Source organism: Camelus dromedarius, chromosome 5, assembly GCF_036321535.1.
Source record: "Camelus dromedarius isolate mCamDro1 chromosome 5, mCamDro1.pat, whole genome shotgun sequence".
Taxonomy (NCBI): domain Eukaryota; kingdom Metazoa; phylum Chordata; class Mammalia; order Artiodactyla; family Camelidae; genus Camelus; species Camelus dromedarius.
Window position 1 is genome coordinate 80,479,149 of NC_087440.1, and position 25,221 is coordinate 80,504,369.

Consider the following 25,221-nt stretch of genomic DNA (forward strand, 5'->3'; position numbering starts at 1 on the left):
AATGACACCTGCACCCCAATGTTCATAGCAGCACTATTTACAGTAGCCAAGGCATGGAAACAGCCTAAATGTCCATCAACAGATGACTAGATGAAGAAGAAGTGGTATATTTATACAATGGAGTACTATTTAGCCACAAAAACCAACAACATAACGCCATTTGCAGCAATACGGATGTTCCTGGAGAATGTCATTCTAAGTGAAGCCAGAAAGAGAAAGAAAAATACCATATGAGATCACTTATATGTGGGATCTAAAAAAAACAAACAAAGCATAAATACAAAACAGAAATAGACTCACAGACATAGAATGTAAACTTGTGGTTGCCAAGGGGGCAGAGGGTGGGAAGAGATAGACTGAGATTTCAAAATTGTAGAATAGATCAACAAGATTATACTGTATAGCATAGGGAACTATATACAAGATCTTATGGTAGCTCACAGTGAAAAAAAAATGTGACAATGAATATATATATGTCATGTATAACTGAAAAATTGTGTTCTACACTGGAATTTGACACATTATAAAATGACTATAGCTCAATAAAAAAAAATGTTAAAATAAATAAATAAATAAAAATTTTAAAGGGAATTAATTTTCAAAAAAAAGACCCAACTTAGATTGATAAAACCTGGGTTTTAGGGTACTTGCTGTCATATACTTGTATCCCATTGAGAAAAATCATTTAATTTCTGTTATCCACAGTTTTCTTCACAATAAAGTTGTAATGAGTCTTAAAAAAAAAAAAAAACTAGTGTTCATTAGAAGCACAATTTTTAGCAATTAAAAACCAAAAACTACCAAAATGCCCAGGAACAATGGAATGGATCAGTAAACTGTCATATTGTTGCACAATTTAACACTCTGAAGCAGAATGAACAAATAACATGGATAAGTCTTACAGTGAAGTTAAATGAAAGAAACCAGCCACAAAAAAGTACATATTGTATCATTCCATTTGTATACAAGTTAAGACCATACTAAACTACTCTCTGCAATTAGAAGACAAGATACCAGGGACCAGAAGACAGTGACGGGAAGATTTAGGGGGTTTTGGTAATATTCTGTCTCTTGATGTGAGTGCTAGTTACACAAGTGTGTTAAGTTTGTGAAAATTCAGCTAGCTGACATTTATGTGCATTTCTCTGAATACATATTATACTTTAATGGTTAAAAATTTTTTAAAGAGGGAAAATCATTTAAGTCTCCAGCCTGTCATTTCTAGCCTATCATTTCCTTCCATTATCAAATCCTTTTATAAGTTGCCTCCCAGTGTTAAAATACTTGCTCTGTTTTAACAAGTGGTGGGTGGTTGATGTGATTTCCCTATGAATAGTTTGTGGAGTGGTTTTGGAAGTAGGTATAAATGTTAGTTTTAAGCATCTGGGGGTGTGCGCAGTATTTTTTCCTTGTAGAGGTCACATTATTAAGTCATAGTACTTTTACTCAGCTTTGTTTTATCTGTGCAGCACAGCACCCAGAAGCATTCATGATTTCCAGCTGCAGATTATACCACAATTGATTCCTATGCAGATCACAGCTATTAGAGACACCAAGGTGAGAATCAGATAAAGTCTTCATTATTGATCCTGAAACCTTTTTTGAAATAATGAATTCTGAGCAGATTTGCTGTCCTTCTTCATACAATTGCTATTTCCCAGTAGCAGTCTGTATCTAGTAGATATAGAGGAACAAATGGTCAGGTTTTAATAAAAATCATTTTGGAGCCCAAACTCCAGCTTCCTCTACAGGAGCCCACAAGTCTTTGCTCCAACCAGAGTTCTCAGTGTTGCAAATTCCTCTGTAAATAAAAGCAGAAGAGTTCTCCGTACATACAGACAGAGGCTGGATTAACATTGAGAATAGACAAATTATCCCTACGAGCAGCATTCTATTATTCAGAATAATGGAGTTCTGGGACTATGCAAAGCCAGGAAAAATCCAAAAGAATATAGAAACTTTTAAATTATGAAACGATGCGTTAATGTGTAGACATTTATCCAGCAAAACAAACAGACAAAACAGCAAGGGGGATGCATCAACAGTTAATCAGTTTCTTGTAAGTTATAACGAATAAGCAACGGAGAGGGGACTCACATCAGTGTTCCTTAAGGACAGATATCAGGAAAATCAAGGTAAAAGTGTTTCTAACCCATAATGTTAAAAATAGTAATTCCAATCTTTTGGAAATTGCCATGCTTTGTTTTCATTGGTGTAATATGGAGAATCCAGTCTTCTAAAAACTTCTAACAGCACTATTGTTTTTAAACAGTGATTTACGTATCTTTTTTTTGAGGAGGAGGAAGTAATTAGGTTTTTTATTTCTTTATTTTTAGAGGAGACACTGGGGACTGAACCCAGGACCTCTTGTATGCTAAGCATGCTCTCTATCACTTGAGCTACACCCCAAATGGTATTGTCTTTTGAGGTTTCTCAGAACCATAGATTAACTTTTAAAATTGTATATAACATTAAAGTTTATCTTTTATGTATCTTTGATATGAGGATCAATGGTTCTCAAACTGTGCTCTAAGGAGCCCTGAGGGCTCCTACTTAATATGTCAACAGTGGCCAAGGATCGATTGGAGAAGGACCAGTAGACAAACACTCAAGACACTCCCAACCCTGGGCCAGCATTAACAAGTGGAACTCCACTTTTCTGGTTTTCACAATGGGCTACCATACGGATTTTATTTAAAGAAAGCATTCAACGATTTTAAAATAAGAAATAATAAAGATTTCCAATTAGACAACTCATCTGGTCCAAGCATCAACAAAACTGAAGAGTTTACACTTCAAGGAAATTGGGGCTCAAGCTGATGAAGTGATTTTCCCCAAATATCAGAGCCAACTAGGGGCAGGACTGGAACTGGAACTTTTGTTTACTGGTTCTGGTTTGGTTGGGCTTTCCAAACTACCAGGTGTCCATCAGAGAGCCTCTGCAGTTTCCAAAAAGAGGGGTTGGAAATCTTGAGGTGAAAATAGTATATGCTCATTTTTCCAGTCTTTATACATTCCTTTATTTTCAGTATTAAAGCTCTTGCTATAGAGACCATCTACATTTTTTTAAAATAATGCATATCATGCTACATGAAATAATATGGATAACAGAACCAAGAATAAACTATTAAGAGTTCACTGTTTGCTCCAAAGTGCTGTTTGCAAATGGAAAAAGAAATTAGCTGCTAAAAATGTTTAATTGGTTACAATCTAGAATCCGTCCAGAGTAAAGCTGCCATGGGAACTGACTAGCTGATTCTAAAGCTTAAAACAGGCCTTTTAAGTATATATCAGGGTTTTTTTTTTTTAATATCAAAGTGTTAGTTCAAAAATGCTACATAATTAGACACCAGCTTTCTCTCTGTCATGTCATTTTCTAAAGAGATGCTACCCAATTAATTTCTTTTTCCCTAGTTTGGTAGCCAAAGGGTTAATTAAAGATAGGGCCCTCTTTTTTTAGCTGTTACTATAGTCAGGCTCTCATTCAATCTAAAAATAGCCATGCCTTTACACCATTTTTAACCCTACAAAGCTGAGACTTATGTCTATCCAAATTAAGGATGGGCTTAAATAGCCCATCCTCAGTCAAAACCATGGCAACCAGTACACAGTACACATCCTGCATCTTGCCCGGTAGTCCTTAAAATTCTTTAATCACAAGACAGGAAATCTGTTTTGTTTGGTTGTTATTTAAGGACAGACTTACACTATACAGATTTACACTTACACTATGGTCAACCATCTGCTTTTATTTAGGGAAAAATGGATTTATGACAGTATGAGCTTTAAAATTAGGAAGAGACAGTCTTATTTATTTGTTCACTGCCTTATCTCAAAAAAAGGATCTATGGTAAGACGCAGAACTTCCAAAACAGGAGATGGAGAAAATGAGAAGAATGATTGGAGTGTGGACTTCCTACAGTCATAACCATGTAAACAACTGGTTGACAGTCAGGCTAAATAATAAAAATAAAACTGGACTCCCCTCGGTAACACTACCAAGTAGCACTGTTAAATTGTGAAACACAAAGGAATATTTATTTTTCTGACTTTTGTTTCAAATTGAAAATAGCTTTATGATTTTTTTCTGATAATAAAATCAATACGAGCTCAAGTAGACAATCCATGCATTTTAGAAAGGTATAAAGAAAACGATAAAAATCAGCCCAAGTCATCCAGAGGTAATTGTTTAAAATTGTGGTGACCCCCTCCAGCATCCCTCTATGCATAAATACATGCATACCTTAATAATTGCATATAAATTAAGTGGTATTCTACATGTTTTGTGACCTACTCTCCTACTCTACTCACTGTGAAGATCTTTCCATTCTAATTAATATAGATTTGTTATATATTCTTCCACACAGATGTACCAAAATTAATTTAACTATCCCCTAGTTAAGAATATTAGAAGTGTGTCCAGCATTTTTCTATTATGAATAACACTACAATCAAGACTTTTTACATACAGATCTTTGTGCAATTGGTCAATTATGTCCACAGGATAAATTTCCAGATGTGAATTTGCTAAGTCAAAATGTATGTATACATATGTATATTTAAATTTGGTCCATGTCATCAGGACTGCACCTTGGAAAAGTTGAGCCAATGTATACATAAACAAGGCATGAGTGTAAAGTTTCTCTACACCCTCACCAATATTAAATATCTCATTCTTTTCTTTTCCTACCTAATAGTCAAGATGTCATTATGTTTTAATGGTAGCAGCTCTTCTCCCATCAATTCATAACTCTAAGAAAAGGAGAACTATAATTAAATTCAATGAGATAATTGAACTAAATGATTTTAAAAGGCTCTTCCAGTTTTAACATTCTGCAGTTCTACAAAATGTCCTCAATTCATTTCTCTACCATGCATCCATTATAAGCAAGATCCCAGGGGGAGAGAAGCTAACCTTGGGCGTCTAATGCGTGTATGAAAACAACTTTTTGAGATCATCGTTTTAATGCTCATTTTATGGAGGAAAAATATGGGGGTTCCATAAGGGGTTAAATAAGAACAGAATCAGAGAAAGTTATCTGACTAGAAAGTTGAGGGGTTTTTTTCTGATATCATCTGTATCTCATTGGGTTTCCTGTTCTTCAGGAATATACAGTCTACTCTGAGGCAGGGGTGGGAGTTGCAGGAGAGACCATACTCACATAAATACAATCTAAGTCACACTTTCTAATTCCTAAGTCAAGCCCTTGTCCTCCTCCACCCACCCTTATCACCACTTTGTGTCATCCCCTTAGCATTCAAAGTGGAGCTTTATGTAGAGTAGATGCTCAATAAATATTGTCCATGCTCTTCCCTATCCACCTGACTACTTGTCTAAGAGGATTCAAATTTTCTCATTGTGGATGGGGTGGTCCTGCTCACTGTACCATATGATAGTGGCCTGGCAGCTAGAAAGCTCTTAGTCTCAGATTGTTTGTAGCATCTAACTGGTAGCCCCAGTTCCCTACCCAGCCTGATCAGGCTTGGAGCTGTGAGCCCAGAGAAACAGACTGAGATCCAGAGACAGAACAGCATTCAGCTCCAGGGCACAAGCGAGGCATGTTGTCCTCTCTCAAAGTCCTGCCTTTACCTTTCTATATAATCTGATTAAATTAGTATATCTTATACTTCTGACATTTCCTCCCTAGTCCTTTGACATTTTTAGAGAGTCTTTAGGCTTTATCAAGATTATTATAATTATCATTATTGCTATCAATCGCTAGCCATGGGTAACTCAAATTTTCTATGGTTCAGTGTTTAAATGGCTCATCTCAACTCCCACTATCCTAGCTTCCCAGTTACTTGTTCTGAGAGCTGATATACAGTATGAGCAATGGCTCAGGACCAAAAAGTTACTGAATTCTGATTGGTTACCTTTTCCTGTGGTCAACAGGTCCAGATGTGGCTGGTGTGCATTCACAAAGGTCTAGGAGCCAGACTCTTCACTACCATTCTTGCAAAGAAATCACATAATGCATGTTTCGTATTTCACATAGTACAAAACAGCTTTTTGGTTTGTTTTGTGTAAATATGTGACAAGCTGCAATTCAATGGTTTTTGCGGATTAAATATCCTCCAAAAACAGCAGGAAAAAGACATGCACATTTCCAATGTAAAGTTCACCTAACCCTCACCTAGTGTATAAAGCTGGGCCATATTTCCAAGCAATGACTAAGTATTCCATGTGCTTTGGTTAAGCTGAGGAAATGCTGATTTTGGTCAATGCCTATATTTTTCTCCAGGCTCTTGGATGTGACAAGCCTTCAGTGGTGGCCTACCTCACTGTGAGATTAGCCTCTTGATAGCAGAGCGAGCTGCTGAGGGTAAGGACACTTGGGCTGCAATGACACCTACTCCCAGGGAAAAAAAATGTGCCCATTGCATTTGCTGCAATAGACTCATCATGCTCTCCTTTCTAATTTGCCATCTTTTCCCCCCAAACAAATGTGTTATTATTCAACAATAAAGGGTCTAGCAAAACACCACAGAGCTCCTACTACAGAGCTATATAAAAGCAGGACATGGTGGTGAATGTTAAGTGCATTCTGGCTTGATTTGGTTTAAAGAGATCACTCCCAAGAAACACTTGGGATCAGCACTTGCAGTATTAGAGATGTGTCCTGACAGCTGGGGTTCGTTGGAACAAGGGTGGCTTTGTCCTCTTTTATGTCCGTTTATGCCCAGGCGATTGTTGTCATCACTGCTCATGGGGAGGGCAAAGCAGAAGATGACCCAGCAGAGCAACAGCTAGGAGGTGAGAGATTCTCTGACTAATGCTGAGGAGGAGTGATGGGCTGTCATGCGTTCTGTTTTTAGTCGTTGCTGTTATGATAATTTCTGGAAGTTCAACCTGTCCCTACAAATGACTTCCTGTTTAGACATCAATATGCATGTGTAGAACCAAACCCATAATCTCTCCTTCCTGTGCACATACTTAGACACTCTGCTGCCCAGCCTCCCTTGAGAACAGAGCTAATGGAATATGAGCAGAAGTGACGTGGGCCACTTATGGACCTGGCCCATAAAAATTTCCAGGGGTAATTCTCCTCTCTCTTCTCTCATCTGCCAGTTGGAGAGCCATGCCCAAGTAGCCATGAAGTCATGTTGAAAGAAAGACGGAGCCTCTGTAAGCCAGATCCTTGAATGATTGTTTGAAGATCAGCTGACTAAGACCAATACCCCTGTCAACTGGCACTTACAAAAAAAGAAAATATCAGGCCCCTGAAACGTGGGTGGGAAGGGGAGGCTTTTGTCACAGAAGTTATCCTGTTTGACTAATGCAGCACGCAAGAGCCCAGGGAGAAGTAGACAGTGCTCACTCTGAATGTGCCTGCTTTGACCTCTTTTCTGGTCACCTTTTCTTTGACTTCCCCCTCTGCTTGCTCTCTAATAACAGACCCTGAGCTGGGGAATGTTGGGGAGAAACATGCTGGGTTGTTACACACTAGCATGTTAATACGACTTTGGAAAGATGCTATGAAGAACATGCGTTCCTGAGGAGAGAAATGTTATCCTAACCAACAAATGTGTGTCAGACACGTTCCCTACAGGAGTCATTCTGCTAGGTGCTGGGAATACGAAGGCATCAAACCTCATCTCTACCTTGGAATTAAAACAGAAACAAAAAAAGATACAGTCTTATCTCTTAACGAGCTTACAAACTATTTGGGAAAATGTGACTTCAAAGATAGTTGGCTAATGAAAGAAGACAGGCTTTAGAGTTGGACAGAACTGATTTGCTATTCCAGATATACAACTTATTAGATTTATGGAAAATGAATCAATCTGTGCCTCAGTATACTCATCTTTAAACTAGGATAATACCTGATAAACATGGTTAAGTTTTTAAAAACTTTTTACTTTGAAATAATTTTGAACTTAAAAGTTGCCAAGAGTTCCCATCTACCCTCCATCCAACTTCCCTTAATGTCAACATTCATATAATTGCCAAAACTAGGAAATTAACACTGGGACAGCACAAATAGCTAAACAACAGACTTTATTAGGATTTCTCCAATTTTTCCATGACGGTAGTTATTGTAGTGTAAAGAATTTAGAGCAGCATATTCCCCACTGCTTTCAACCCTAAGCACGTGAGAATCGAATCACCAGAGGAGATGTGAAAAAAAAAACCAATGCCCAAGCCCAACCCAAATTGAATTAAATCAGAATAACTCTGGGGGAGGTCCAGGCATCATTATTTTTCCAAAGCTCCCCAGGAGATTGTTAATAAGTAGCCAGGTTTGGCCACCAGCTCTTAAAGATCATGGGTTACCTATTGGTGCTCATGTGTGATGTGCAGCCTGGGGATGTGTTTGATTATGTTTGCTGTTGAAAAGGGAAAATACCTGGTCTGTGGTTACACCTGGCAGCCGTATCATTGACCAAGCACCTATTGTCCTCATATATTTATGACAACTGCCCACTTCCTGGAGGCTTTTGTGATCTCTGGTTTAGATTGTAACCACTAACTACTAATGGACACTGAATTATAAGAAATGTGTAAAAACATATTTAACATAAGCATGTAAAAGAAAGCAATTTCGTCTAGGTTCAACATAAGATGCCTCTCTCCAATCAGCTAAGAAGACACCAGGCAGAATGATTTACTTCCTCACTCTGAAACTCCTCAATTTTTATAAAATGGTAGTGTCAACAATCTGGGTTTTGAACGTGATTTAAGACCATGAATAATTTTCTAAGAACAAAATATCAGTGAAATCACTGACACTAAATCTGCCATCTTCCATAAGCCTCTTGATAGCATGGGTCCTAAAATAAATCCAAAGTTTGAGAGATTTGGTCTTTGTCAGAACACTAGGAAAAGGGTACCTTTAAAAAAAATACCCACTTTTTCATAGAATAGGGACTGGAAGCAACATTCATTGCATTTTAACTCTTTTATTTTAAAGATCAAGAAATTGAAGCTCGGAGAGGTGTCTTGTTCAAGTTCACACAACTAGTTAAGACCATGCAGCACAAGGATTCCGATCTCGTAAGTCTTCACTCTGTAATGTTTCCACGCTATCATAAGCCAAATCTTTAGAGTTGTTAAAACAATTATTCTGGTTAATGCCAAGAACAGAGAATATAGTGGGGAAAAGGCAATCTTTTATATAAAATTTTGTTATGGGTTTGGTTTCTTTCAAGTCAGTTCTCAAATTTTTCCTATTAGAATAATGAAAATATCCACATATAACAGTAAAAATATTGTTATAATTTCAGTCTAATCCATATAGGCATTTTGAATTGATTGACGATTCCAAGTGGTCAATAAATTTACTTTCTAGGAGATTCCATTTCCATAGTGTAGTTTGAAGTCTACAAAAATTCTAATTATGTTTGGCTAGGATTATGTATAATAGTGAGCAATAGAAAACCCAGAAGTTTTTCTTTTATGAGAGTCTGCCTCCAGGACTGGAGTCTACTGGATCTATTCCAGGATTGGTATGAAACTCCATGGTGTCAGGGACTCATGCTCCTTCTAGCTTGTTACCATGCTGAGCATTGCCTTAGCTCCCAGGACCATTTCATAGTCTGAGATGGCTGCTCTAGGTCCTGCCATCACATCTACATTCTAGCCAGTAAAAAAGAAAAAGAAAGGCACATTGTCTGCTTTAAGAACACTTCTCTAATGTTGCATACACCTCTCTTATTTTACACATTAACCAGAATTTTGTCATGTGTAAATCCTCCTCACAGAGGAGGATGATAAATGTAGTTTGATTCCATAAGGCCTAACTAAAAATTGGAAGTGCTGTTATTAGAAAAGAGAAAATAGATATTGGATCGTCTTCTCTTATACTATCTGTGTGGTCTCTCTCTGCCTCCCTCCTATAAGGACACTTGTGATTGTATTTAGGGACCACTTTGATAATCCAAAATAATCTCCTCATCTCAAGATCTTTAATTTAACCCTCTCTGCAAAGACCCTTTTTCCTTACAAAATAACATTTATAGAATCCAGGGATTAGGACCTGATATCTTTGAGTGATCAGCATTCAGCATACTATACCCACCGACAGGAAAATATGAGGCTGATTGGAGAAAAAAGAAGTCGCCTTTAGGTGAAGGGCATTTCTCTGATGGAGAAGTTATTTCCTGCCTCTCTTCTTTGTCATCAGGAAAAGGAAAGCTGTCTCCCCACTGCCCCGCACTCCTGGAAACTGAGGGAAGCAAATGCCAAGAGAATCACTGATTGGTGGATTCATGGGTGCCTATGGAAAGGGGTATTCTGATTCCACTCTCTGAATAAATGTCTCTGCTAGCCAGTGGATCTGCTCACCTGCTGCCATGATCCAGGCAGAGGGGAATGAATTAAGGAGACAAGGCAGGATGGAGGATAGTCAGACAGAGAGGGGCATGCACCCCTCCCATAGTTCTAGTTCCCTCAAAATACAAAAGAGGATCCCACACATACCTGCAAATCCATGAGTCTGAGGTCTACAGTCTGGCTGGGATTGCTAAAGCAGGGGCCGAACAGGCAGGTGCCTTGAAGCAGGGGGCAGTGATGTTTGGAGTCAGATATTGCAACATATTACCAACATCTGAGGAAGTTGCTTGGGACTGAGATGCCATCAGAAGGACATGTTGGAGCAGCTACTCCTTTGTGTTGAGCTCCTAGACAAAGAGCTAGAAGGACAGGGTCAACCATGCAGGCAGAGATAAAGACAGACTTCAAGTCAAATAAGAAGTTAGGTCTGTCTTCTTTTTCCCTCTCCCCTCAGCATCAAAGGAGCCAGTGCAAGGACGGAGGGAGAGGGGAGTGTAAAGAAGCTGAAATGCCACCTCCAATACCAACCCCTGGAGCCCCCTAGTCTCGCCCGTGCTGTGGGAGAGAAAGAGAAGAGCCTTAGATCCAACAAAAGGTTACAATTTTTTAAAAAACAGAACTGAGTCTTAAAAAATGAAGGTGCTTTTAATTATGAAAAAAGACAAAAAGCTAAAGAATCAGGTTGAAGTACCTTTAAGAGCCCCTGCAACCCAGTGGAGAAAGGACTTCATTTAAGCACAGGTAGAAAGAATGGGAAAAATAAGTCTTCTGTGTTTTTACCCCCAAATGAACTGAAACTCCCCAGTAATCCAATTGTGTCCTTTAATCCAAATCACATCAGAGAATCAGCCTAGGCAAATCTGAATGAATCCTTGTTTATCTAGTTTTTCTTTTTTCCCTGTGGAAGAGAGGATGTACTATAATAAGCAAATGATTCCCCAACTTCTGTCTTCTAAATGCCACTTACATGACTTTTGCCATATTGTTACACCATTGTACTATTGTTTACTTTACAGTTTTCCTTTGAGTTTACTCACTTTTTAAATTAAACATTTTTAAAGAAAACTACACCTCAATGGTAATTGGAGGAATTAGTAAGTGCCATAAATAAGCAGAACAAAGACAAAAACAGATACCCTCAAATGCTATGGCCTGAGCTTGGGCTTCAATCTTTGTTAGAAAGGGAGATTAGCGAAGGTGACAGGTGCTAAAAGCACACTAGTCTCAGCTGACACCTTTTCCCTGATGGCCTTAGGAATGAAATAACTTTCTCACGGGCCAACTCAAAGTTATTTAATGCTGTGACTGAGCAATAACACATGAAATGCCAAAACCTCAAATGAGAGAAAGATATTCTGGAATATAAAGATACAGTCAGTACACACCTGCCTCCAACATCTTACTAAGCAGCTTTCACAACTACTTGAGAATTTACACTTGAAGGTGATGTATTAAAAGATAAGTCCTGCTAAACAAGCAATTCTCCAAGGAAGAAATACAAATGATCAATAGGCACATGAAAAAATGCTCAATATCACTAGTTATCAGAGAAATGCAAATCAAAACTACAATGAGGTATCACCTCACACCAGTCAGAATGGCCATCATTCAAAAGTCCACAAATGACAAATGCTGGAGAGGCTGTGGAGAAAGGGAAACCCTCCTACACTGCTGGTGGGAATGCAGTTTGGTGCAGCCACTGTGGAAAACAGTATGGAGATTCCTCAAAAGACTAGGAATAGACTTACCATATGACCCAGGAATCCTGCTCCTGGGCATATATCCAGAAGGAACCCTACTTCAGGATGACACCTGCACCCCAATGTTCATAGCAGCACTATTTACAATAGCCAAGACATGGAAACAGCCTAAATGTCCATCAACAGATGACTGGATGAAGAAGAAGTGGTATATTTATACAATGGAATACTATTCAGCCATAAAAACCGACAATATAACGCCATTTGCAGCAACATTGATGTCCCTGGAGAATGTCATTCTAAGTGAAGTAAGCCAGAAAGAGAAAGAAAAATACCATATGAGATCGCTCATATGTGGAATCTAAAAAGAAAAAACCAAACAAAGCATAAATACAAAACAGGAATAGACTCACAGACATAGAATATAATACTTGCGGTTGCCAAGGGGGCAGAGGGTGGGAAGAGATAGACTGGAATTTCAAAAGTGTAGAATAGATCAACAAGATTATACTGTATAGCACAGGGAAATATATAAAAGATCTTATTGTAGCTCGCAGAGAAAAAAATGTGACAATGAATATATCCATATTCATGTATAACTGAAAAATTGTGCTCTACACTGGAATTTGACACAACATTGTAAAATGATTATAAATCAATAAAAAAATGTTAAAAAAAAAAGATAAGTCCTGGTATTTTAGAGCATGAAATGCTACAAATATGTATTAAATGCTCCATTAGGACTCACGCATTGCAAGTGAAAGCAAATAATTTATTGGCTCATATAACTGGGAGACCCAGTTCAAATACTTCAACCAGAGTTGTATTTGGGCGCTCAAATAATGTCTTCACACTTTCCCCACCCACCCACCCCCTCCTCTCCTTCTCTGTTGGACATACATTTTCCAAAGGAAACAACATGGCTGTCAGCAACCCAGAACTCCATCTCCCAGCTTCACAGACCCAGCAGAAAGAATCAATACCAAAAGCTGTAGCAGCTAAGTCCCAGCCCAGACACTGACAGGATACTGACCAGGGCTCTGCACCCACCTTTGAATCAATCCCTGAAGCTAGCTGGCTGGACATATTCCGGCCAGGCCAGGGTCACGTCCCCCCTTCCTGTGATAACGAGGGGCAGGAGAGAAGATCAAGACCGTATTACCCAAAGGATAATGGATGTATCTCCCACAGGAAGAAAAGGGAAAGGATGCTGTGCAGACAAAAATAATAGGTGTTCTTAACAAATGCCTTCTTTGTGCTGTGCATATTTAATCTGAAAAGAACATAATAAGTCAATAATAATAACATTTAAAAATACAAAGAGTGTGCGTTGAATGGCTACTGGCAGTATCCAGCTCCTGCCACTTTCTGGCCCTAACTGCAACAGTCAGCACCTGCACCCTAATGCCTAGAGCTCTCTCTGAACACTGAAACCCCACTTTACCTGGCCATGGGGAATTAACCAGCTACCCCCAGTAGCCCTTAGACAAAGACTGACAGTAGGTGGTCGATAAATACCCCAGCTCCCCCACTTTTGGGGAGGATAACTCTGAGGTGTTCTGTACTGTTTCCCAGAGTTCCCTGGAGGGATTGAGCTCCAGTTGTCCACTTGCTTGATAGCATCTTTTTATGGCTTCCTTCCCTTCTCAGTCATGTACCCACTCCCCTACCCCCACCACTGGTCTTTACTGGATGACCTCCTAAATAAACCACTTGTACTTGAATACCTGCCTCAGGGTCTGCTTCTGGGGAAACCTAGATTACGGCAGCCAGGCACTGTGGGAAGCTATTCCATTACCTCTCACAACAATCACATGAAGCAGACACTATTATTGTTAATATTTTTCAGATGAAAAATGCAGTCCTTGACCAAGGTCACAGAGATAAGGAAGAACAGAGCCACGATTCAAAGGTAAGTAGATTCCGACACACACTGAATGACTTTACAACATTCCTGTAGATGTCCAGCTTTCAGGGATTCTATTCAAAGCAGGTAAAACCCAGAGGATCATTGAAGGGGTTGTGAAAGAACTAGAGAAGTTCAGGCTGTGTCCTGCAGGCTCTGAGGAAGAAATGTGAGCTCAACAGTTTGGGCCTTGCGTATTTTAGGTGCTCATTAATATTAGTTGAAATAACACGTGGCAGTTTTTAGTTTACAAGGAGTCATGAATGTTGTTCTTTTCTGCCATCCTTGAAAAAGAGATGCCTTTTCTAAGCGGTAATTCTCCAGTGAAAAATGTCCCCAAACTCAATGTGGAAGATTACTTGGATTATGGTAAAGTAATCATCTCTAGGGTAGGAAAAACACTGGACTCAACTGGTGTCACTTTCATTTTGGAAGAAGAATATATGTTGGTCTTTTAGAAAAATTTATGACTTTAAAATATACACATTTGTTTTTATCTCAGACAGCTTAAATACAGGTTTGCCTAAGACAAAGGACTTAAGCAAATTCTCATTTACCTTTTCCATTGTATGTGTTCATGATTGCACATTCAAATAATTTTTTCATTATTTCAGGTAGTATATGCATAAGAGAGCAAACATACATAATGAAATGTCACTGAGATAATTGTCTCACTGCCTGTTTCCTGACTTAGTGGAATGAGCACTAAATCAAGAATCAGAAAGCTAAACTGTATGGACTAATTACGTGCTCCAGGCTCCAGTAGTCTTTTCTGCAAGGTGAGGGTTTTGGTTTAGTGATCACCGGCATTCTCCTAGACCCCAAATTCTCTGATGTACAAGGGAAAATATTTGCTTACTGCCAGCCTTGTTAAAAAGTAAATTAAGGAGGCTCAGAGCATAATTTATTCTACCTTTTTTGTCTGTTTATCTTACATAAGCATCTACTCCGCATGTTATAAAGGACACAGAGGAAGTCTTTCTGTGCCCAGCCCACGACCAGAGCTTCTAGACTGTGCCTTCACTGTGGGAGAGGTCACCTGTATTCACTTCTTGACTCGCACTATTCTTCTTTAGTCCAAAGTTGCCTATGGGTATAAACTTCAGTGGACACTTAATGTTACATAATGAGAAGCTGTTTTCATTATACATTTTCATACTGTTGGACAATTTGGATTTTGTTTAAAAACATGAAAAACAATGAACACTGAACAATTGTTTGCAGGCAAGAAAATGGAAAGGCTCCAAGAAGGGAAGAGAAAATATATTTCAGCCAAGTCAAGTCAGAAACTGAGCATGTCTGAGGGGTCAGCAACCCGTCCCCACCTCCATTGTCTAAGCTTATTTGCTCAAATATTATAAATAATTAATGCAGTCTAAAAGTAATATTCCCTAGTGTCCTTCATTTTTGTCCTTCGTTTTGTCTGGAGTGGAGATTGAGTCCCTTAGAAAAACTAGGTAGGGCATTAGCAAAAGACGGTTTTCATTGGTGGCTTATAAACTCAGTTGTTGTTTTTTTCATTGATTTTATGTGGTCATTTGTGATTCATAGATGCACATATAGGCGAAGCGCTTTATTGCAACTTCCCGGAAATCCACAATTGTTAAAACTCCAGATTCTATTTTTTTAAGTGAAAAGAATATTACCAGAATAAACTAATAGCTTGGTTATGTTTTTTGCTTTGCTGTCTTTTGAATGGTGAAGCCATTTGTAAACAGAGGATGCATTAGGTGGAGATTATCAAACCTTTAGGCCGAGCATCATCCCTGATGCATTGTGGCAACTGACTGGCAGGGGAAAAAAAGACAAAACGCTTTTCTTAAACTATAGGGAAAGGTTATCTAGTAACCACAGAATGATTAAGTTCTGTTCACAGAGACTTGTTCTTTTAATTGGGCGAAAAGATTTAAGGAACACAGCTAGGGGGGAAACTGGAGAGAAAGAGGCCTAGGACAGTTACTGCAATTCAGGCAGCCTTTCTAAAGGGTCACTGTATGAGTGATTCTTTTCTTAGTAACAGAAAAACAACTAAGCTACCTCCAGGAGCATAATTTTGTGCTCTTTTAAACTGTGGGAAAAATGAAAATGAAGTGTGGAATGGAGCATATTAAAAAGTATAGTGAACTCTGTGTGGTGTTACAACCCTGAGGATGATATTTGCATTCAGATATCAGAGTTCTTTTTCTTACAAGAATTCAAAATGGTCATTTGGGATCAGTTTATCCTATTATCATGCTCTTTGTCTGTCTGTATTCTTTTTCCATCTGCTAGGCAGGCACTTGTTGCTTTATAGAGAATTATGGTCATTACTGTTCTCTCCAGTCTTAATAATAAAATTAGGAAAAGTCAGGGGAGGGTATAGCTCAGTGGTGGAGTATGTGCTTAGCATGCACGAAGTCCTGGATTCACTCCCTGGTACCTCAACTAAAAATAACAAATAAATAAACCTAAGTACCTCTCCTCCCAAAAATAAATTAATAAAACAAGAATACATTTAAAAAAAATCAAATTATAGGCTGACAATGATGAAGGTTTTTATTCATGAAGGGCCTCTAGCTAATACAATAATTTCTTCCTGTGTTCGAGAAAGAACTCGGTGTATACATCACCAACTATAATTGGAGAAGCTCTACCTTGGATTCACTTTTCAAAATGCTTTTCACTCCTTACACTCCTCGAGTAAGATTTATAAGTTAATATTACCTCAGCGGGGCAGTCTTGTTCACAGAGATGCAGCTTAAAACTTTCCTAAAGCCCCCTCTAGTGACAAACAGCAAATTAATCCATTATTTCATAACATGCTCATACCATCAAGCTCTAAAGTTCCATTTTCTCATTTACTTATCAGATGCACAAATAGCTACAGTATTTTGACTGGAGAAGGACTAAGAAATAGTCAATAGCTCAAATTTCCAAGCATTTTTCAATCATCAAAACCTACGGGATTTGGGAGAGGGTATAGTTCAGTGGTAGAGTACATGCTTAGCATGCACGAGGTCCTGGGTTCAATCCCCAGTACTTTTATTAAAAATAAATAAACAAACAAACAAATATATCAATCAATCTATCTATCTATCTATCTAATTACTCCCCCCAAAAAATTAAAATTAAAAAAAATAAAATACAACATTAAAAACGAAACCCTAAGGAATTTTGTTTGAGACTGGGGACAACACATAGGGCAAATGAATCATTTAATTCAGTTTCTTTCATTCTTCTGTGCCAGGTATACCTTAAAAATATTTCCTAATTGTCCTTCAGAGGCTTTAAAGATGAAAATATGTTCATAATCAGCCATTGAATCGGAAAAGATTATCTTGGCCTTTACCTCCTGGTGCTTTTACTGCATTTACTAGATAATTTTCTTTGATGGTGTGAGCATGTCCAAGCAGACAAATATAAATTCCAGGAATCACCTGAATTATGAAACTAAGGGTAACCTATAAAGATATAGGTTAAATGTATATGTAATAATATAATGTTTTAAAATAATATATGATCAAGTACAATAAATAAACTACATATTGTATTATCAAGCTATATATTATGATATGTATAATATATAGTTTATTTGTATCTCCATTTCCAAAGGGCTTCGAGCTCATCTAATAAAAAATAGGTTCAATTAAACCATTCAATAAGAGTAGAAGAATAAAAGCCACCTGCCTAATAAAGGGAATTAAAGAGATAAATAGAAAAATAGACTATGAATAGTTACTGCAACTCAGCACAAATCTTAGTTTTGATCTGACAAGCTAAGACAAAAAGAGAAGCCCAATAAGAAAAGTAAACATACCAATTCATTAAAGGAGAAATTTTTTTCTTTCTAAAATCCAGATATACAAGTTTCTAGTTATCAATAACAAAAATATACCACTGGAATAATTTCTTAACAATGAAAAATTTATGTTTAAAAATTCAACAAAAGGTCTTCAGGAATGTCTACTCCCCAAGGTCACTGCAGTTGGTGGGTGTTCCTGGTGCTAATTCTACAATCAGCCCATACTAGCTGCATCCACCTGCCTGTGATCATGGTTTATCTCCTGGAAAGAGCAATGAGAAACCATCTCTCTCTTGTTTATACACGTGGAGTGAAGGTCAAAGACAAATTAAATTGCACTATGATAATATTTATTGCTAAAACCAGAGGAAAAAATAACCCTATTGGGCACTTCCTGAAAGAATTGGAACAAAATATTCAGGAGAGAAATAATGAAATGAGGATGGCCTCTGTTGAAGTTGGATACCAAGCAGTGTTGTCCTCTCCCGATCATGGTGCCCCTTTCCTATTTCAAAGTAAAATTCCCCAAATCCACCTTCATAAGAGGAGCTGGTATCACCTTTGTGTGAATCAAGTCACTGCATTGCCTTTCCCAAGGGTGTCTGCCCTTTATGCTTTAGTTCTAATTCAGTTTAACAAATGTTTACTGGAGGTCTATTATATGCAAGGTATTTTCCAGGTGCTAGTAGTGGAATAAAAGGTTTCACGTTCTTAGGGATTTCAAGCATTAGTGAGTAGGTAGGCAAGAGAGTTTTTGTTCTCCGGGTAACATCTGATTCTGCCGCTGTATCCTTCTAAATGACCTTTGTTGGGGGGAGGGGGTCACAGAGTCATCACATACAGTTCCACATTCCTTAAATTTTTAATCTAACTTCCTCCTTTCCCTAGAGTCTTAGAGAATCAGAAGTTCAAGTGTTACAATAGCCAGATTTCTGGCTTATTCCCCTTTCCTTTTCATAGGGGTCCTGGCTTATTCCCTTATACCTGAATTCCCTGATACCCCAGTTCTTCTGAGAACTAAGTCTTAGAAGAGAGAAAACTACTATTTGCTGAATATCTTGTTTTGCCAGGCACTGTACATGTTAAGCCCTGCAACTACAAAGTTAGTAGCATCTTTTACATCTTAGAAAAGAGGGACCTGAGTCTCAAAGTTTTAGAAACTAATTCAAGAAATTTAGGTAACAATTGTCGCAGAAAACTCACGATTAAGTTCCACATATCTGACTCCAAAGCCAGTACTTCTTGCATTACAGCTAGGGGGTGGAGGTTGATTTTGCCTCTCAGGGGACATTTAGCAACATCTGGAGACATTTTTGTCACAACCAGAGGTGGAATGGGTGAGTTGTTACTGGCATCTAGTAGGCAGAGGCCAGGGATGATGCTAAACATCCTACAATGCACACGACAGCCTCCTCACAACAAAGAATTATGAATCCAGCCCAAAATGTTAATGGAGCGTCTGATCTATTCTGATCTCATCTCCAAGAATTCACAGGCAACTGATTATTGGCACTAAGAATTAAGATATAAATATGTACACGTTCTCCATCCCCAGAATGTTCACTAATCCAAATGTTCACAGACTGCTTTGAAATTTAATTATTTGAAACTGGTTAAATATTACGCTGACCTCAACCAACATTTGCGTTTGACTTTTTTCCGGGAGCCGGGTGACATGGATGCCAGATGAGACCGCCACCTCTCCCCGCTCTTCCTTAGCGACAAATCCTGCCAGTTGCCGGTGACTAGACTCCTGACAAGACTCTGGAAGACTGGTCCCAGATGCACAAGGGCCTTCCCCGCCGCCTTCCTCCACATTCCCATCCTCAACTGCCCTCCTCCCATCTCCGGGTACCCACGGGGGCGGGGCCGCGGAAGCACACGTCCCTGCGTCATGACGTCATAATCCAGGCGCCGTGGAACCCGCCCTTAGCAACCGGCCCTGCTACAGCATCCAGCCGCTGCCGCCCCCCGCCGGCTCCTCTTCGCCAAACCTCTGCTGCGGGGGCTGGCCCGGCCCGGGAAGGACCGAAGGGGACCTAGCGTGCCCTCACGGCGGCTGCAAGAAGATCTAAGCATGGATGGCAGACGGAGAGGTAAAGGGCAGCTGTCGCGAGCGACCGCCATCGCGCGCTGGTCTGGCGTCCGGGTCCGGGCAGCGCGAGTCCAGGCCGCGCGCTGGGCACTCCCGGTCCCCTGCTTAGTCGCCGGTGTTGGCACGAGTGTTGCCCCGAGCTGCGCAGGTCTCTCGCACAGGAGGAAGCCCTGCTTGCGGATTTCACAGAATTCTGCCTCCTGCTCAGAATTTGTTGCCCTGACTCCAGGAGGCCCTGTCCCCTGAATTTGGGGTCAGTGACAGAGGAACCAGATTTTTCTTTGGAGTCAGACTTCCCTGGGTTTCAAATCAAGCCGCGCCAAACTCCTCAAATGTGACCCTCAGTTTCCTCATCTCTTGAACGTGGTGGTTAAAACACCCATGTCCTGGCGTTCTTGAGGATTAAATGCAGGTAATACATACAAAGTCCCTGGCACATTATAAGTACTCAGTAAATACAAAATCCTCCATACTGTAACTCCGTCCTCTCCTCCAAAACTAGTGAGTAACCCAGGGATTCTCTTAACTTTAATGTCAATAGGAATCCCCTAGGAATCGGGTTAAAATGCAGGCTGTGATTCAGTAGGTGTGAGGGGGGGCTGAGATTTTGCATTTCTAATAAGCTTCCAAACGATGAAGCGTTGCTGGCTACAGTTTTAGTAGCAAAGGATTAATCCATAATAACTATGTATACCTGCTCTTGACTGAATACTCTGGGTTAAAGTGGACATCACTTTGGAACATTTAGGGCCGTAGAACTGTAAATCTCTCAGAGTCAGCCCAATCCAAATAAGTTGCACCTTTATACTTTCTGAGCAAGGCAGACATGGCGATCTCCAGACCTCTTCTCCCAGTTCAGTGTATTTTTTTAAATGTATTTTAACCTGTACCTTTAAACCAAGCTGCTAGATGTTTCCTTGTGATAAGTCTTGCTTTGAATACGAGTGTGCCTTTACTGTTTAATCACTGGTCAAAATAAATGCTATTCTCAGTGTAGGAGATAACTGTTTGTTGATCAGCAAACTGTATATTCTGACACTTTACCAACCTAAGTTCGAGAAAAAGCAAACCAACATGCTTTTATGGTTCTAAGAAATTTTACCACATAAACTAACATTATTACTCTTGCTGTGTACCAGAAACTAGTCCCAGGTTATCTTGTGATTTAATCCACAAAACATCTTGTAGATAGGTACTATTCTTACTTCACAGTGGATAAACTAAAAGATCATGAGTAACTTGCCAAGGTCGCAGTAATTGGCACAGCAGGCTTTAAATCTAGGTGGTGAATGTGAAACCCTAGCACCATTGTTTTTGCTTACTATCCCATGGTGAAAGGATATGTGTAAAATTTAGAGCATGATAGACTTACTAAGACTTAGTCTCAGCATCTGTCAAATTATTTTTAAAAATTAAGTTCACATCAGAATGTCAAAAGATTTATATTTTCATAACTTACCCAATTTAATTAGCTTCACCTTTTGGACATTATGTAATATATAGTATCAAACATTGTTTTGATTTTGAGTTTTTAAGAAAAATGTAATATTCAGCAAATATCTGGGGTAGTCACTTCTCCTATACCATGATTATTAATAGGAAACCATAAGTAATTATAGCTAAAATTCTTAAGCTAAAATACTTAATTTTAATTGAAAACATTGTACTTTCTAAATTTCTTAGATTTCATTAAGAGGTTACCTTGGATGATTTCAAGAGCACAAAATCTGAAGGCATCTAAAGTTAAAATTCATCCTCTCTTTTGTCATTTACTCTGACTTTGTGTTCTCTAACTTCTCTAGATACACCTGCTTTCCCTTTTTCTGTGAACTGTAGGGAAACACATAAATTAGAAAGGACTTTGAAGGGAATAAACTATATACTTTGCAGCCTGTTTCATATGATATAATAGCTTCGAGCATGGTTTAAGTACTAAGCAATTTATATTGATCAAGATAGTGTAATGGCTAAGACTCAGGAGCCAGACTACCTGAGCTCAGATCTGAAATCTGTCACACAGTAGTTATGTGATCCTGGGCAAATTACATGCTTTACCTCTTTGTGCTTCATGGATAAAGTGGGGATAATGATAGTACCTACCTCATACGATTGTTGTAAGGATTAAGTGAATTTATAGCTACAAAGTGCTTAGAATAGTACCTGGCACAGTTAGCAATAATCAGTAAGTTAGCGTTTGACTGCAAGTGGAGAAACCCAACTCAAACTTGCTTAAGCTAAAATGGGAATTTTTCAACTCGTGTAGAGAACAGTCTAGGGAAGTAGGGCTTCAAACATGGTTAGATCCCGGGATGTTACCTGGGATCTCTTTCTGTCTTGCTTCTGCTTTCCTCTGTATAGACTTTATTCTCAGACAGGTTCCTATTGTGTGGTACAAGATGGTCACCTAGGTAGTGGCAGGCTTATTGATGTTCTAGGAATTTCCTAATAGTTCCAGTAAATGTCCCAGGATTGTGTCTCATTGGCCAGACTTGAGTCACATAGTCATTCCGATTTAGTTGACCAGTTTGGGGCAATAATGCCCACCTCTGAGCAGTGCGACCCGCTTAACCCAACTGGACTAAGAGAGGGGAGGAGTGGTTTCCCAAGCAAGATGAAGTCCTATTTCCAGATAAAGGGGCACTGGATTCTGGGCAGGCAAAAAGTCAACACCTTTTTTCCTCTGGAGAAATAAAGTTTGCTTGAGAGTTTGTTGGTTAGTTTGCTTTTTTTTTTTTTTTTATGTTTACTCTGTCTTTCCTGGTGGGAACTATGCTAATTTCATGACTGTCTTCATTACCAACTCAAATGGAATCACCTTGACTTCTCTTGTCCTAAATAAGTTGATTTTTTCCTTCTTGCTCTCTGGCTTGTGATGTAGAAGAAGCTTCTTATGTATTCTGATCTCAAAATTGTTTTATTTTAGTCTATTCTAGTAAGATTTGTTCTCTGGTCCTGTATTTTAGTTCTGTCTATTTTCAAATATCCATTTTTCTTCCAGACTTTGTCTGTGTCCTCCCCACACCTTTATAGCTTGTAAAAGCCTACCTGATAGCAGACTGGCCATTTTACCCACTTAAAACGTGTCTTGGGATACACTATTTATATTTTGCATGTTAAATTCTATTAAACTCTGTAACTCAGCCTTCCTATCTTGGAGGTTATCCCTAAAAACACAATCACTTTTGGGGGAGAGAAGTATATATCTAGTATTTTGTGATGAAATATATATCTAGTTTTCTTGTAGCCCATTTAATCTAAAAGATAAGACACTGACTTTAGGGGAGATAGTGAGTTTTCCATTACTAGAAGTGCTTTTAAATTTAAGATGTGTAGATAGGATCCAAGCAAGAGGGTAAGTGGGTTGAACTAGATGAATCTTAAGACATCTTTTAATCATTAAGTTCTGATTCTGACACTTTTATATACTTGTACATAATAACATGATATGACTTATAATTTATTAAATTTCTTTGTGAGAGGATTATTTTCTTTAAATCATTTTTAGGAACAGACTAGTCAATGGTTCAGTGAAATAATACATTTGTATTAACTCAAAATATTAGTTGTATTCTATCTCAAAATCATTTAAAAACCCAGTAGGTAAGTTTACAGAATAAAGTCAGTATATATCAAATAACAATTGATGTATTTATCATTTTATTCAGTGAAACTTAAATCTTAAGGCAAAACTATTTTGAAAATAACTTATTTTCTTAAAAAAGAACGCCCTTTATCTTTGGCAGCAGAATTTTTATCTGATATATCATTGCTGGTTAGTAATATGATCGAACACAATTTTAAACAATTCTGGTAGTGAAAGGTAGCTTGTAATAAATTCTATTATTTTTCATATGTTCAATTTGGTCTTTGTGAAAGTTGGGTTTCATTTATCCTAATTCATGTTTTTTTGTTAAAAGTCAGAGCAACCTCTGTCCTTCCCAGATATGGTCCACCATGCCTATTTAAAGGACAGTTGAGCACCAAAAGTAATGGTAAGTAAGGTACTTAAAATGATAAAAGATTGTTAAAAGATTGACTGTGTTTCCTTTATTTGTAAATTATATAATGTAATGAAAAAATACTTAATTTAATCAATATTTGAACTTCATATTATTAATTATAATTAAGTAATATAGGAATTCTTGAGATTAGAGAATTTAGGAGCCTGTCATGCCCTGGGTTGGACCTGGCCACCTCCTACTCTCTGCTGCAGCTCCAGCCCAGCCCTACTCTTTGCTGGCTGACTTCCCTGGCTGAAGGCATGCCTTTCTTGTTAAAACGGTGATTAGCAGCTTGTTAAAGACACAGCACTGAAAAGGAAAAGATATGTAGAGAAAAAGAGCACTTGAAAAACACATTTGGGTATCGGGAGTAAATGCTTAATCCAATTGGGACTCTATCTAATTGGATTTTTAGATCCTATGAAAGATGAATCAGTATTTTTCTAGATGTTTTCAAATTTTAAAGCCTTCAGAGTGAATTTTAATGTACTTTTAAAGTATTTTTATAATTATAACTTAAAAATTTTAAGCCTAGGGTTTTAGGCAAAATGATTGAAGGTCTTATTTTCCTTATTTACATGAAAAATCTTTGCTACTAATCCTCTGAATGTGAAAGAAGAATCATACTTTCAGTTACCTCTCATATTTCTTTGTAATAAAGTATATATACACATAGAGCCAGAATCATGAACTTTGAAAAATAATTTTTAACTAAAAATTTTGAACTAGTTTTAAAAGATACATAGAAGAGCAGAATGAAGAACAATATGTAGTTTGCTAGTATTTCTTTTTTAAGAATATACTTGCAGGGCTGGTATAGGTATGGTGGTTAAGTATGAGGCTGCCTTGGTTCGCATCAAAAGTGCATCCTTTTATCACCTGTGTGACCCTGAAGACCTTATATCTCTGTGCCTCAGTTTCCACATCTGTGTAATAGTGGTAATGATGACTAAATGAGTTTTTACATGTAAAGAACTTAGAACAATGCATACATGGTACCTATTCAATAAATGTTTTTAGTGTACTTATGATAGTCATATTAAGCGTATCATTATTGTATATGCTGTTGTTACGCATAGAATTTCCGTGGAAGAATACATTAAAAAAGTAGCAGCGTGCAATTCTGGGAGAAGAGCAAGGGGTCAGGGCAGGAAATTCACTCATTTTTCAATCTCTATTGCCATTTTAACTGTTATTTTAAACTCATGCATGTATTACTTCTCAAAAACCTTTTAATATTTTAAAAAGTTATGCCTAGGATTTACATTTACATTTTATATGTTTATACTTGTATATGCACGCTTAATTACTTCTCAGATTTCTTTTAAATAGTTTAGGTGAGGTCAAGAAGTTTAATGTCATTAAATTTCTTTGTGATTGTACTTGTCTTAAGATAGTCCTAATACTTCAAAAAGAATGCAGTAAACTGATTTGTTGGTCTTGTTTTCAGGTGTAAAATTAGAAC

At 38.2% G+C, this 25,221-nt stretch overlaps 1 protein-coding gene across 2 annotated transcripts in view; it reads left to right on the forward strand.

Annotated features, from left to right (window-relative positions):
• The first annotated feature begins 19,580 nt into the window (after positions 1–19,580).
• Positions 19,581–25,221, forward strand: part of SPATA7 (spermatogenesis associated 7) — a 32,601-nt gene continuing 26,960 nt past the window's right edge. Inside the window, exons 1-2 of one of the 2 annotated variants that reach the window (XM_010989161.3) lie at positions 19,581–19,756; positions 23,673–23,747. In XM_010989161.3, the coding sequence (XP_010987463.2) occupies positions 19,738–19,756; positions 23,673–23,747 (94 nt within the window). In that variant the 5' untranslated portion in view covers positions 19,581–19,737. The remainder of the gene's footprint in view (positions 19,757–23,672; positions 23,748–25,221) is intronic. The other variant, XM_010989162.3, reaches the window with a different exon arrangement.